This window comes from Corylus avellana, chromosome ca2, assembly GCF_901000735.1.
Source record: "Corylus avellana chromosome ca2, CavTom2PMs-1.0".
Taxonomy (NCBI): domain Eukaryota; kingdom Viridiplantae; phylum Streptophyta; class Magnoliopsida; order Fagales; family Betulaceae; genus Corylus; species Corylus avellana.
The window spans coordinates 13,016,689-13,031,770 of NC_081542.1; the positions used below are offsets into that span (position 1 = coordinate 13,016,689).

Here is a 15,082-nt window from a genome sequence, read left to right on the forward strand (position 1 = left end):
TGCCCGTGAAGATTATCCAGTGAAAAACATTTGGAAAACAAACGTTTTGTCTGGTGAAAAGCATGAAGATGATTATGGGAAGGTAAATCCAGCTAAACTCGTGGATCCAGTAAAAAAGGTAATTGGGAAAACAAATAGTTTGTCTGGTGAAAAGCATGGAGATGATTCTAGAATAGCTTGTTAAAATTGTATATATGGTTATAAGATATTGTAAATAGTACATTGAAAAAAAAACAATTATATGATTTATTACAAATCTAAGATTGGTGATATTAATTTTTAGGGATAAATGCAAAATTAGTCAATGTGGTTGGCCTAATTTACAAATCACTCCATGTGGTTTAAAAAATAATTTATAGGTCCCTAGGGTAGGCCAAAATAACATTTTACTCCATAAACTCATTTTTCGTTAAGTGACTTAACGGAAACCGTTACATTGCCACATCATACCCAATAAAAATATTTATGCTTTTAAAAAATGATAAGTAAACTTTTTCACGTCATTTTGAGGCTCCAACACACATTTCAAGTCAAATTAAATAAACATAATCCCTTTATATCCCTCCTTTATATTCCCTGTGCCACCGTCGTCTTCATCTTTCCCAACGATTCTTGCTGTCATATTCATCTTCGTCTTTATATCGACGTCTTCATCTTTCCCATCAATTTTTGCTGCCGTCGTCTTCATCTTCCCCAAAAAAACTGAGAGAGAGAGAGAGAGATTCTTGCTGCCGTCGTCTTCATCTTCCCCAAAAAAAACTGTGAGAGAGAGAGAGAGAGAGAGGGGAATAGATTGTTTCTGATGCCCGGAAACAATTTTTGAAGATGCTTCAATGCCCAAAAACAAATCCGAATTTCCATAGGAAGACTGCCCAAAAATGCACTAATCCAAAAACGCAGATGCTCAAAAATCTCAGAGTAACTCACAAATCGAAGATCACACCCATCGGAAGATGAAGACGACGGCAAGAATCGTTGGGAAAGATGAAGACGACGGTGGCACAAGAGATATAGAGTGATTATGTTTATTTAATTTGACGGGGAGCGTGTGTTGGAGCCTCAAAATGACGTGGAAAAGCTTATTTGTCATTTTTTAAAAGCATAAATAAAAAAAAAAAATAAAAAAAACTCGTGTTTTATTTTTATTGTGTGTGATGTGGCAATGTAACGGTTTCTATTAAGTCATTTAACGAAAAATGAGTTCAAAGAGTAAAATGTTATTTTGGCTTACCCTAAGGACCTATAAATTATTTTTTAAACCACATGGAGTGATTTATAAATGGACAAAAATTTCCTCCAAACCGGTATGGAGGAAATATCCTCAAATCCATGTAAAATAGTGCCAAATGTCTATAAACATTTAAAAGGCACATTACATTTAGTATAAATTAGTAAACTGCCATTAATGAGGTTAAGAATTTAATGTGCCTTTTAAATATTTATAGATACTTAAGACTATTTTACATGAGTTTGAGGATATTTTCTCCATACCGGTTTGGAGGAAATTTATGTCATTTATAAATTAGGCCAACCCATGGACCAATTTTGCATTTATCCATAATTTTTACGAGTTTATAAAGAAAATTAACTTGAATGATAAAATCTTAACAATAATTAAATAAATGTTTATTAATATAGATTTTCAAAAATAAATAAATATAAACAATGACGATTATGCTGCAAAAGAAATGAATAAGTTAGTTGATCAACTCCAAAAGACAGGATAAATGGCTCCCAAAGGCAGCCTTCTTAATGTTTATATATATAGAGATCTTCTGTGTACAGCTTTAATAAGACCCATCCTACCTGCCTTGCTGGCCAAGATAACCAAAATAAGCATTAAAATTATAGAGGAGGAAATCTTTGTTCTTCTTTACAACCTCCTTGAGATTTTGGAGCCATCTTAATGTTTATATATATAGAGATCTTCTGTGTACAGCTTTAATAAGAGCCATCCTACCTGCCTTGCGGGCCAAGATAACCAAAATAACCATGAAAATTATAGAGGAAATCTCTGTTCTTCATTACAACCTCCTTGAGATTTTACTAGAGCTATGATTGTACAGAAAGCTATATAGTGTAATTAGATGAATTCTAATGAAGCCTCTACCTATAGTGTTAAAGATTACAGAACACACAAATTCAATCAGCAATTTTTTGGTTAAAACTCTCTTTCAATTATCAATTCAGCTGCTGCACCCATTGCACCTACCCCTCCAAGTCCCAGCAGTGCCAAAGCCAATTCTTCCTCATTCCACTGCCTTAATCCTTTACTCAGCCTCTTCAACACATCCACATCAACCTCCAGCACCCACATTGGGGTGCAACCCACCAACAAGCTCACAAACCCTGATACATATGCCTGCCAAGTGGCACAATCACAACCAAGAGATATCTTTCCATCTAGTGCTCTTGCAAGAAATTCTAAGTGGGCCTCAAGAATCCTTGGCCGTCGTTTTGATGCTGTCGATGTCGAGTCAACTCCCCAAGCAAATGTCCCACAAAGCAGCACAAAGTATGCAAGAGCATAACCCCCCAGCATAGAAATCATACTTCCAGATTCTTCAACTTCCTGCCCTAACACATGGACTGACAGAAACCAAGAAGGTAGGGTTTCTCTGATCAAAGATTGAACCAAACCTGATCCACCAGATATCCAAACCAATGAAGCCCCAAGTGAAGCCGCAAGCTTGACACGCATCATTGCTGCAGCAAGAGAAACCTGCCCATATCTCAAACCATACTTGGCCTTCTTCAATTTCGCCACTTTATCTTTAGGCAACCCATTACTTGCAATATCTCTTACAGAATGCATTAGCAGAGAGACAATTTCTTCCGTCATGAACATAACGTCTCTGATAGACCGATGCACTCTTAAATAAAGAATTCCAGGGGCTACTGGAGTGATCCCAGCAGAGAAGTGGGAGCCAATGCCATGGCCAAGGAGGGCACCCACACCACCATTGCTGTAAATGTGGGAGGAACATAGCCCAAGAGTGGATGTGAAGCAGGTTTTAAGAAGCTGTACCACAGCATCACTGTTATGGTGGAAAACAGTATGCGAAGCTGAGAACACAAAAAAATCACTCCAACGCTTTATCTTCAGGGCCCACAAAGAGGCTACGATCGGCATGCATGGCCAGGGGCAACTAGAAGCAAGGGAATTCAAGGCTGGGCCAATCATGCCGAGGAAGCGTTCAGTGGCTTTGTCAAATTTATAAGTAATTGTGAGGCTTACTAGGGCAGCCAACGGTAAAGGAAGTGTAGCTGGAGAGCTCCCACCTGCAAAGAAAACAGTTAGCTCTAATGACGACAGATTGACTTGTCAAACCCCAAGTTTCTAGTCCAACATATGTTAAAATTACATGCAAGCTCAGAAAATTCCATTTTCCTGCATCTTCACCATGAGAAGATCATTGTGCAACAATAATTATAGGGTTTACTTATATTACAATAATCTACTGATCTTCGATGAAGTGTTTTCCATATAATCCAATAGATTTACACAATATATGATATATAATTTGGTTCAGAGTCCACCGTCCCAACTTTTGCTGAAAAGTCACTTAGGATAGGATATTTGATCTTTGCAGTGGAGGCAGAGTGAATGGAGATTTTTCATTTGTTAAATAACACATATTCAACAACCCATAATGACAATCCATTATCTAGAGAATACAAGGAATTACCTACGGCAAGGCTTGGGACATCAACACCAGTGGCAGCTAATATTTTCTTAATCTGTTGCTCAACAATGGATAAGTTTGCAGCTGGGCTTGGCCAATCAGTTCCATTCATAAAAGCTGGCTTCCATATGCCTCGTGTTACTTCGGCGGAAAGGTAGCTTAGAATGGTAGCCAAAGTTGCTGGAAGAAAATCAGCTAGATCTTTGACTCCTGGGATGAAGAGCGTCAAGTCTTGAGGAATTCAATCAACAATCTAACAATAGAACATAATCTTTTTCTAAAAGTTCAAAGAGAAGACACGACTAGGAAATCAATCGTTCAGTCATTCCCAAAAGTCCTTTTCTATTTTTGGAAAGGGCCATACATTTCTTTTTTGTTAGGTAAAGGGAGGATTGTAAATTTTTTATTGAACCGCAAAGATATATAGAAACACCAACTTTAGCGAATTCACCACATATTTCGTCACGAGTGTGACCAGACTTCTGTGGATAAATTTATATTAAAAATTCTAAGGAAAAAGAAATTGTGATAATAAAATAAGGTTCAACTTGCTCACACATCCAGGGTCAGTGCTTTGCCTGTTTTCTTTAAAATTCTTGTTCTTATGATTTGATAACCTTTAAAGCATGAAGATTAATAAAATTTGAATTCTAGAGATTCTAAGAAAACTGGATATACCTGTAGCAAGTTCACGGGGAGAGAGTCTTCCATGGGCACAGGCCGTAAGAGCAGCATCAAGCACAAAGGGAGTAGCCTCCAGGATATCCCATGCAGGCACTTTGAGTCTAACAGAGGAATCCAGAGCCCCAGATCCTGAGGAATTAGTGGTTCCTGAAGTTTGAGTTAAAGGCTGACCGCCTCTATTTATTTTTCTGAACATCATATCGAGGAGTGTATCAACAATCTGATGAACAGGGGTCCCAGGTACAAGACCAGAGAGGATGGAAGCCATACATTCTTGATGCTGCCGGTACCAGAGTTTTAAGTTTGGAAAGGAATCAATAAATATAGGTTCTCTAGAAAAACTTAAGAATCTGGAAAGTCTTCTGCTTTTCATCTGATCCTTAGGTAATCTTCCAAAGGATGATAATTGTGAGTTCCGAACCAATAAGAGGTATTCAGGACTTAGCTGGGAAGCAATTGGCGGTGCATCTCCCATCACATGCTCAACAGGTGGCTGATCAAACCTCCATAACTTCAGCAGAAGTGTAAATGCATTGCAGAACACTGCATGACAAGAGAGTTCCTCCCCTGTTGTGAGAGCCCATGACACATTGGGTATACAAGACCCAAAAACCTCACAGATGGGCATTAATGCACCTGCAAGCAATGGAACCTGGCAATGAATGGAAAACAATATCAGTTCATGGAGAACATGAAAGCAATGGAGTTATTAATTTCTTTGTATGGTCCACGTATGCTATCCTCTCTTTTTGTTTCAATTAAGTTTAAGTATATTCACTAATTCTGTGTGAGTGTATGCAGATGCAGAAGAAGGAATCTTGCCTCCTCCCAAACACCGTTCCAGTAACTAATTCAAATGCAACATCCACAAGCATATCTTAGTTAGTAGACCATTTTAAAGAGCAACCCACCAAGCCATGTAAGGAGAAAATCTGAACACAGTCTACAGCTGATATTCCAACAAGGAGGACATTCAAAAATGGAGCACAGCTGATCAAATGGCTATCACTCCCAGAGTAATCTGCAGGGACTGGAGGCAATAACAATCTCATAATAAAAAGAATGGTGTGCTCCTGCAAACAATTGAAATCATAACAAATTAAAATAAGTGGACAGGCAGGGGGGGGGAGACAATCTTCTTATGCAATAAAGAAGATAAGTAATCTGCTCTTGCACAAAACTAGTAAAAAGTCTATGGCCTACACATTACCTGTATACTCCAACCACGAACCAGAGATGCCCCACAGAGAACAGTAGCAGCAGATATCTTCTCGTCGTCAGAACCATTGACTGCAATCTCATATATTTTCTCGAGTTCCGCTAAGCTTCCATCAAATCCATGAGCTTAAATTTAGTTGTGTTACCACCGGGTAAATTTACAAAAAAGAGCATCTGATATACCTGGTAAATTTACAAAAAAGAGCATCTGATATACCTGGCTTCAGGAAAAAGAAGGGCGTAACTGAAGACCAGGTGACAGTCAGGAATTATAATAGTTAACTCGACACCTACCATCTCCAGCATATATATGTATGGGAAATGCTTGGTGTTCTTCTAGTGTTCTCCCAATTGTGATGTGACTTTTAAAATCACCAATAGATTAAAAGCCAATAATGATTCAACACTAATTTTAAAAGCCACATCACAGTTGGGAGAACACTAGAAGAACACCTAGCATTTCCCTATATGTATATACATATACTCTTAAGACATATGCACATGAATGTATGCGTGTATTGGTTATGGCAGGGGTGGAGCCAGCAGAAGGCGAGAGGGGCAAACGCCTCCCCCTGGCTGGCCAAAAAATTTCTTTGGCCCAGGAAAAGTTTCCCCAGTTGTCCTGGTTGCCCACCCTTACTCGCTCAAGGCCATCAACATTACCGGCTATATCTCTCAGTCTCAACAGACTAAGCACTCCAGCGCCAGTCAATGTATTTGACACCAAACCACCCATGGCCGATAATACACTCTGGCAATGAGTTTCATAGCATTACTAGTGCCGGTTAGTGTTATTGGCTTTTCCTAACATTACCGGCAACGCGTTTCCTAACACTGACATGAGTTTGGAAGCGTTTCTAGAATCACAAACGATAACATTGCTAGGTCATGCTGAGCCTTCAGTGTTTACTATGTTAGACTAGTGTATTTGACACCACACTGTTACATGCTCATTAAACACTACATTTAATAACATTCGATTTTATTTCACTGTGTTTACTGAAAACGTCATCGTTTGGGAAACCTAGTGTTTAATGAAAAAACTACCGACCTAGTTACCTAGTAAATATGGAACTTGTGAGTTGTGAAACAAAAATCAAAATTTTGAGTCCCCAAAAAATATTGTCAAACAATTATGGTACAACCTCTAGCCCTCTCTTCAAACTTGCTTAAAAATTCATGCCGATCAACAAATCAAGTAACTAGCTATTTTTTTTATAGGTTAGGAGGTGTGCGGTGAAAAGATAGTTCATGGAACAAGGCGAAAGGCATCCCCTTTTGACAATTTCTCTCTTTCTTGAAAGGTTTCAAGTATGTAATCAAATTTTTATACAGATATATTTTAAATTTACTAGTAAATAATAAATTTGACTATGCAGAATTTTATATTTAGATTGCTCTTTTAAATTAATTGTTGAAGAATATACATAATTTTTATTACATACTTGAGATTATGAAAAACAACAATAATTCTATTGAGCGTCAATCGAATTCTAAACAAGTTTGTGTCGTGATAGATTTAGGAAATATGCCAATAGATCCTTGCTTAAGGAAAAAAAAAAAAAAAAATTAATTACCATCCTAATGATAGAGACCAACAAAAAGGAACTTGCCAAACAGTTAACCAGATTTTCCAAAAAGACAATTTGAAAAAAATATGGTGTTAATAAATTAATGCTAGGCGTGAAAAAATAAATTGCAAGGCGTGTGATGACTTTTTCAAATTGTTTATTTATTTCGTTAGTAATAATCTTTAATTTCTTTAATCTCCCACCCCCCCATCTTGGTATTCTTTGACATGGAACATCATACTCATCTTGACAAAACCTTAGTCCCAACCAAATGCGATCAGCTCATGATGAACTAGCATAAGGTGTGTGATGACTTTGACTATAGTCTGCAAACCTAGTCCTTTGTCCGGCTCAACACCAGCAATGTAGAAGATACTGTACATGACAGGAATTATCCACAACAGAAATAAATGAAAAAGGGGGAAAGCCATGGAAGTTTTTGACTGATTGCATATGCTTTAAGGTCAATACTGCTGTGACTGTGAAGACATCTCTCTAAAGAGGGGCAGGCTTTGGACTTGGAGATTGGATTTTAACCACCATGTGGTCTCTTTTGTTGTAGTGATACTTTTCTATGGCGTCAAAAGAAGAAATGCTACCATCTGAGCTTACTTTCCTTAAATCCCCCCAAAGTCTCAAAAAGGAAAAAAGAAAAGAAAAAAGAAGAAGAAGAAGAAGAAGAAGAAATAAATAAGAGATACAACTGATATTATACCTAGAAGCTGGGGTGGCAACCAAAGCATTTATCAATGACGGAGTTAGAGGGGACCCCTTCATCAATGACGACCAACCAAGTGCTTGCCCAGGAACACTACGAGGAACTTGGTTGCTCCGTGCAACATTGACATAACCTGGCCATAAATATGCTGATGTGTCCAGTAGATTCCTGGCGATACAAGCCTCAACAATCAGATGCCACATGTTTCCAGCTGCAAGACAAAACAGAACATGAGAAACCATCATTGGTAAGGTCCAACAAAAGCAATGCAACTCAGCATAATCAACCTGATCTTTTGTTAATGAAACTTATATCTGAGGTAACCTCCAGGGGAGAATGCAGAATCAACAATCAGGTTGATTTGCAACAAAACAAATGCAGAGGCAAGCCCATCCAGGAATATATATATATATATAATCAAGATCAGGTGCATCCAGGAATATTTATTGTTACACCTATCTTCTGCGCACCAAACTAAAAGCCTTCACAAAATCAAGTACTGATGCTGAAAGTAATTTACTTACAAAAGTTCATTGGCATGTCATTTATGCTCACACATTCATAGTACCCGCTACTGACTGGAAGGCCTGAAATGAACATTATTGCTTTGGCAGCAGCCTGATTAGCTATCAAACTAACAGCCTGGGGTGCAGTCAACAAGCCCTCATAATCACCCAATAGCTGCAAGCTGGTAACTAAATCCTTGCGACGCTTTCCCTGAACCTCTTTTTCTTTGCTTTGATTGGTAGGGATGTGTTCGGTTTCATCAATCAGTTCACTTTCCTCTTCCTCAATAAAATTAGCAACTGTAAGTGTTGTAATAGACAATAACATGCACATGCAAGTATCTAGGCGAGGCACAGGACCTTCACAGATATCTCTCTCCTAAAAAAAAGAAAGGAGAAGGCAGATCAATGTAGATATCTAGAAACTGAAGTTATATAGGACATAGGGGAATCTTTAGAATGATGCTTCCTGAGATCCAACTGCATTCTAGTCTAGACAGGGGACCGAGTTTATACACGTGTCTTCCTGAAATTATAATATTTAAACATTTTATATGTGTGTCAGGTGGCAAGAAAGAAAAAGAATCACACAAACATTCATCACATGTAAATTCCATAAAGAAAACACGTACTCCCTTGATAAGTCTGCACTTCTTTATGATGAATAAGGACATTTCTCATAAATATTTAAAAGAGGTTTGAATACTCATCCTCAAGTGTTCAGCATGCCTGATTATCATAGGTGCGCCCTACTGGGTGGGAAATGAAGAAAAATTATATTCCAAATAAGATTGGAAGGAAGTTAAAGCTTAATTAGTGTATCATGCAACTTCTTTACAGACTGCCAAATTGATCATTTCTCAATATTTCCTTTGTTTGATACATAAGCAACTCGATTAGTTTGAAATGTCTCTTCTTTAAGAATTGTATTTCCAACAAAATAGAAAAAATCAATGGTTAAAGGTAAACATTACTTCCTTACAAATTAATTCCTACCCTTTGCACTAGTCGTAGAGCTGCAATCCATAAACCTAAAAATGTATCGTGCCATGTGGTAGCATTAACAGCCTGCAGAGCCTGTACCAAACCTGCAACAGTAATTCTTCTTCAATTACACTGCTTAGAAGAACTGAAGTATCCTCCACTCCAGGTAAATCAATGACTTGAACATTAGAATCAAAAATTGAGTCCTACCAGTAAGAATTTCAACAGCATTAGTTGCTGCCACTTGTGATCCATCCATAGCATCTTCCAGGAACAGATCAATAGGGAGCCAAAGAGCAGAGCAACCTATCCCATGCAATTGATTAGCAGATGATATCAGAGACCCAGAAGCCATGACAGCATGAAACTCTTTCCCTGACATTGTTTTGCATTCTCGAGACAAAACTTCACGTGTATCAGATGTCAACTGCAGAAGGGTCTCAGGACTTATGTGTTTTGAATTCCTCAAGACTGCTGATTTTGCTGCAAGCAGTTGCATTCGCTGGATGAAAACTCCCCAATGTGATGGCCTACAAGAAGAAAATATTTATGCCTCAAGTACCTTCTATTCATTGGATTTCTCAAAATTCTAATTGGACACTCTAGTTTATTTAATCACATTACTGCAGTGATGTTAGGTATTATTTGGGTTGAAAATGACAAGCCACTCAATGAGCTGCTTGTTTTTCAGTTCTCACTTATGAATATAAGTTCTTACATGTTTCGACGTGCCAAGTATAGAATCCTTGAAGTCACTTTGTTTTGCAAAAACTCTCCAATTATCTCAACAGCCATTGCAGTATTTACTTTCTGCAGCCCTTCATTGTGATCTGCTCTCTTCTCACTAAAGCTATCATGACCATCTATATCCATATCTTGTGACCTGGTTGGCCATCTAGACTTTTTTTCTGGGGTAAGTTCCAGCAACCCTTCATCATCTAAAGAGGCATCAAGTAACTGCCACACAACTGAAAAGACAAATTCAACAAGAAGCACCCCAGGCTCACACACTTGAAGGCCATAAATCTGGGAAAGATGAAGAACATCATCAATGGATTTCATGATCCTGTAATTTCATCCAAAATGTATTTCAGTACTTAAATCTACAGAAGAAAGGTATCTAACAGAAACAAAAATAAAAAAGACCACTTAACAGAGAGGTCAAGATAAGACTTCAAGTTTTTCTTTAGGCATGTTAAATGAAACCAAAGACAGCGTATTTCATCAGTACAACAAAGGGTTTTTCATGCTTTTTTTATTTCCCGGGGGGGGGGAAGGTGTGGAATCCGATGAAAACAGACTTTATTAAGAGAAAATAATAGAGCATGAACACAATCATTCATTGTCAACGAAGATGCCTTCAGGATTTTCAGGACAGGTAGCATTGAAGAGCACTCACAATGTAGAAATTCTTTTTTTTTACATACAGTAATATTCAAGTGAGCATCAACAAGCTACTTATTCAACCAAATACTTTTTTTTTTTAATAAGTAATTTCATACCATTAATAAAGCATAGAGGGGCGCTACCCTTAGTACACAGGGAGGAGTATACATGAGAACAACTAATAAGAAGAAAAAGAAAATAAATTCAAAAAATCTGCAAAAGTAGGAAAATCCAAGCTATCATGAGCCGCTATCCATATATGTAACGTATTAAGAATAGACTTCCGCAACTCTACCACCAAAATCTCTACGTCTGCAAAAAGCCGAGCATTTCTCTCACGCCAAATACACCACATTAAACACAATGAAACCAGCCTCTATACTTCCTTAGCTAGACCGCACCCAATCGAACCACCCCAACTTGTCAACAAATTCATTACCCATCTAGGCATAACCCACTCTACGCCAAGCAACATAAAAATGTAACTCTAGAGTTCGCCTGCGACTTCGCAATAAAGCAAAAGGTGATTAACAAACTCCCCACTCTTCTGACACATACAACACCACTCAACCACCACAATATTCCTCTTTCGCAGATTATCATGCGTCAATATTTTCCCTAAAGTTGTTGTCCACACAAACAAATGCCACCCTCGATGGAGCCTTTACTTGTCAAATACTCTTCCATGGAAATGCAGGACTATCCTAGCCAATTAACACTTTATATAACAACTTCACCTCAAACTTACCCCTCTTGGACGGGTTACATCCTAATTGATCTCCCTCTCCATGACGTAACTTGAAAGAATACAACCGCTCGAAGAAAGATAGTGTATTCAACCAAATACTAACAAATCATACTCTAAAAAGTGTTTTGATATTCTTAATCATATTTGCAGCAGTCTGGTGGGACACTTTTTTCGTTGTTGTCCAGATGTTAGAAATCGAATGGACAACCCCCAATAAAAGATGAGCATTGTGATGGGGATCTTGTGATCTCTCTTTTAGTAAAACTTGGCCCAAAATCATGATCCACTTTGAGTTGGCCTCTAAGTGGTTTATTACTCCAACCCAGTTTGAAGGAAATTTATGTCCTTAGTGGAATGCCAATTGACATTAGAAAACAGCCACTGCTGCATAACGCGAGCCAACAAGTGGCCATACTAAGGAATTTAAAGTGCAAAATCTAATAACACAAGGACAAATCACTAAGATCTTTCTCATTTAGCACTCTTGTATTGTGAAGTGTTCGAGTTTTCTTTGTTTAGCTTTTAAGCCAACTTAACTAACCTTAGAGATTGCAATGTATCATAGGTCCACTGATAGTAAATCTTGAATGTAACACTGACAAAGAGACCATCAACGCATCTTTGTACAACAAAATAATAATAAAAAGTTGAGCCTTACTTTTGATAATTTGGACCAAGGATTGGAGGTGCAAATGAAAATGCATGTCGCTTGAGAAGCTCCATATATATTCTATATGCTCCAGGCTGGTTTTGCCGATTCGGAATGACCCTGTCACGGACAATGAAAAGCAGCGGATGTCAATTCAAAACCATACAGTTGAAGCATATGAAGCCCAATAAATCATTAGTTGATGTACGCAAATACATGCAATTCATAGAGGAAAATATGAACGCCAAACCAAACATAAATACATTCTTAAGAAGAAGAAAAAAAAATAAAAGCAAAAAAGTTGAAAAAAGAGGACCTGATGGAGAGGAGGGAGAGGACGAGCATCGGAGGGGCAATCTTGAGGGCCAAGGCCTTCTCGAGGAACTTCCACGCGATGGGCACGTGATTGCCGAAGCAGATGTGCGAGACCATGAGATGGGCCAGCTCCACCGAGGGCAGGCCCACCCCGGCGGCGCTGAGGCTGGCGCTTAGCTGCACCGCCCAGAGCAGCGCGTCGCTCTTCTTGTCCTGCGCCGTCTTGGTCAGCTCCAGTACCCCTTCCCAAAGCTCACTTGCCTCCACAGACACCCCCATCACTACCCGATCCTTCTTCTTCTAATCACAAAAGTCAGATCCCAACTCATATTTATGCGTGAAAGCTGCTTGGGTTGACTGTAAATAGTAAAGTAAGACTTGTCCTTAGAAACAAGAAGGGAAAGGAAACCAACATAAACATTTGTAGTACTTTGTTTGCTGTTTGTTTTTGGTGGAAATGGCCCAAGAAATAGAAGCCGTAGACAATTTTGACACTAATTGTCTGCGGGGTATTAATCTCTCATTGGATGGCACAATATGGTGGGCTTGTACCACTAAACACGGTCTTCTTTAGATCGGACAATATTTAGTTAATGATTAAAATTTCTTTAAAAAGATTTTAAGGTCATAAATAAGACATTTGTCCCATTAATAAAAATAATAATAAAATATTATATATATTCATTTGTACTATTCATTTTAAATTATATATGCTTATAGGAACAAATATTTAATTATTATTTTTTAATTAAAGATGTGAGATATATTTTTATACATTTTTTTAATTTATAATAAAAAATAATATATTTAAATTTTAAAATTAAATTATAATAAAGAATCTTACGCATAGGGTTATAAGCTAGTTAAATTTAATAGCAGAATCACATTATCACGGCAACATGTCACATGACCACATTCACAACTTAGCTGCCTTGTTCTTAAATAAACATCCCCATCAGGCCTTACACAGTTACACCAGAAGGATCTCTCTTAAATCAATAATACCCTTCCCCCAATGATTGCCCCCATATTTGCTTGGTCGAGGGAAACTTCTCTTTTTGGAACACTCAGCCACTCAGGAAACGTTAAAAAAAAAAAAAAAACAAACAAACAAAAAAATAAAAAACATACTCAAATTCTATTATGTCACTTCTCTTCATTTTTCTCAGCACCCAAACAATCAAACAAAGGAGAACTCAAGCAGAAAGAAAACAGTAACCCAAAACCAATAGTCATATCAACATACATCTTCCTCAATTATCCTCAAAACCAAACAGATAAGTGTCAGATTGAGGATATTTGCAAAATATCCCTATTTGAGGGTCACCATTTTTTGGTGGGGGGGGACTTCAGATTTAATAAAAAAAAGAAAAGAAAAAGGAACTATGGAAAATAATAGAACAAATATACTCTGCATATGCATTTTTGACATCCTAACAGCATTCCCTATGAATGTGCAAAAACTCCTAATCTACCTTCAACACCAATCTATTTCTAAGATCAGGTTATTTTTTAATTTTTTTTGGTAAAGAATAGAGCAATTTCTATAGATTGAAAACTATATTAAACACAACGCTCTACAAATATAATATCTGAAATACAGTGAATAACTTTTTCAATAAGACCTTGTTCCACGGTGAGAGAAAGCGCTTTTTTCGTAAGACAATGGGCGACATCATTGAGATGTCGTCTAACATGATTAACTTTCTATCTTTGTAGACTACTTAACACCCCTCAAACTTCCTCAATAATATGTCCATAGCAACTCCAACTCCTTCCATCTTTTCTAAGTGTCTGCACCACTTGAAGATCAAGTTATTTTAAAACTATATTCCCTCTCAAACATCAATAAAAGGTAAATAAAAAATTGTAACCTTACGATGCTCCTTGAAGATTAATAGATCTAAATAGAGACTTTAGGTTTCAACATCTCATACCGAAAGGTGCTACTTTGGAAATAGTCGTTGCATTAGGATGTGACGGCAAATGTTTGAGCCGATGCAGGAATGTCATTAAGGAAATTATCAAAACTCTCCTAACCACGTAACTAGAACAGCAATGTGACATTGTGGAATTAATAAAAGTCATGCTTCATTAATAAAGATGTTCAAATGTCTTAATTCCTTCCTTGGATCAACATCTCATACCGAAAGGTGGACATTTAAAACAAAAAAACAAAGGAAAAGTATTCAAAAAGTTGGTATGTTTGGTAAAACTTTAAAAGTACTTATTTGACTTGTTTACTCTAAAAAAAAAGTATGATGTAGAATTAATAAATATAATATTTGGGTAATTCTAGAAATCCCTTTTGTGTTACTTTTGTGTTTCTCTAAAAATGATGTGGCTTTTAAAATCACTATTTGATCAAAATCCAATAATGATCAATCACAAGTTTAATAATAATTTTAAGAGTCATATCATTTTTAAATTTTAATGTGACACAAGGGTAACTTATAACATTACTCATCATGCTCACAACTCTACCTTCATAAGAGGCTATTAGCGACGAGTATGCATGGGTCATCACTGAGGAGCTATCAAAGATGACCGTAGTCAACAATTATGAAAATTGAAGGCTAGGATTATTTACAATTGGAATGTCTGAATTGTAGTGTAA

The 15,082-nt window shown here is 37.3% G+C and overlaps 1 protein-coding gene across 2 annotated transcripts; it reads right to left on the reverse strand.

The window, feature by feature from the left end:
• Window positions 1-1,824: 1,824 nt before the first annotated feature.
• Window positions 1,825-12,838, reverse strand: LOC132168714 (mediator of RNA polymerase II transcription subunit 33B-like). 2 transcript variants are annotated; one of them, XM_059579738.1, is made up of 12 exons: window positions 12,467-12,836; window positions 12,160-12,270; window positions 10,086-10,433; window positions 9,578-9,897; window positions 9,380-9,471; window positions 8,402-8,762; window positions 7,875-8,088; window positions 5,581-5,695; window positions 5,282-5,443; window positions 4,365-5,022; window positions 3,690-3,896; window positions 1,825-3,282 (listed from the first exon to the last, which is right to left on the reverse strand). In XM_059579738.1, exons 1-12 carry the CDS (start codon window positions 12,742-12,744, stop codon window positions 2,162-2,164), a joined length of 3,987 nt encoding a protein of 1,328 aa, XP_059435721.1. In that variant the 5' UTR covers window positions 12,745-12,836; the 3' UTR covers window positions 1,825-2,161. The 2 variants fall into 2 exon arrangements, with proteins under 2 accessions (XP_059435721.1, XP_059435722.1); XM_059579739.1 differs by lacking the exon at window positions 3,690-3,896 and having other exon boundaries at window positions 12,467-12,838.
• Between the last annotated feature and the right edge of the window lie 2,244 nt (window positions 12,839-15,082).

Coding starts and splice junctions, on each gene's coding strand:
- LOC132168714 (XM_059579738.1), bottom strand. CDS start 12,744: ATGGGGGTGTCTGTGGAGGCAAGTGAGCTTTGGGAAGGGGTACTGGAG. Junction 9,898..10,085: donor TACTTGGCACGTCGAAACAT/GTAAGAACTTAT, acceptor TTCTTCTTGTAG/GCCATCACATTGGGGAGTTT. Junction 9,472..9,577: donor TGCTGTTGAAATTCTTACTG/GTAGGACTCAAT, acceptor TTACTGTTGCAG/GTTTGGTACAGGCTCTGCAG.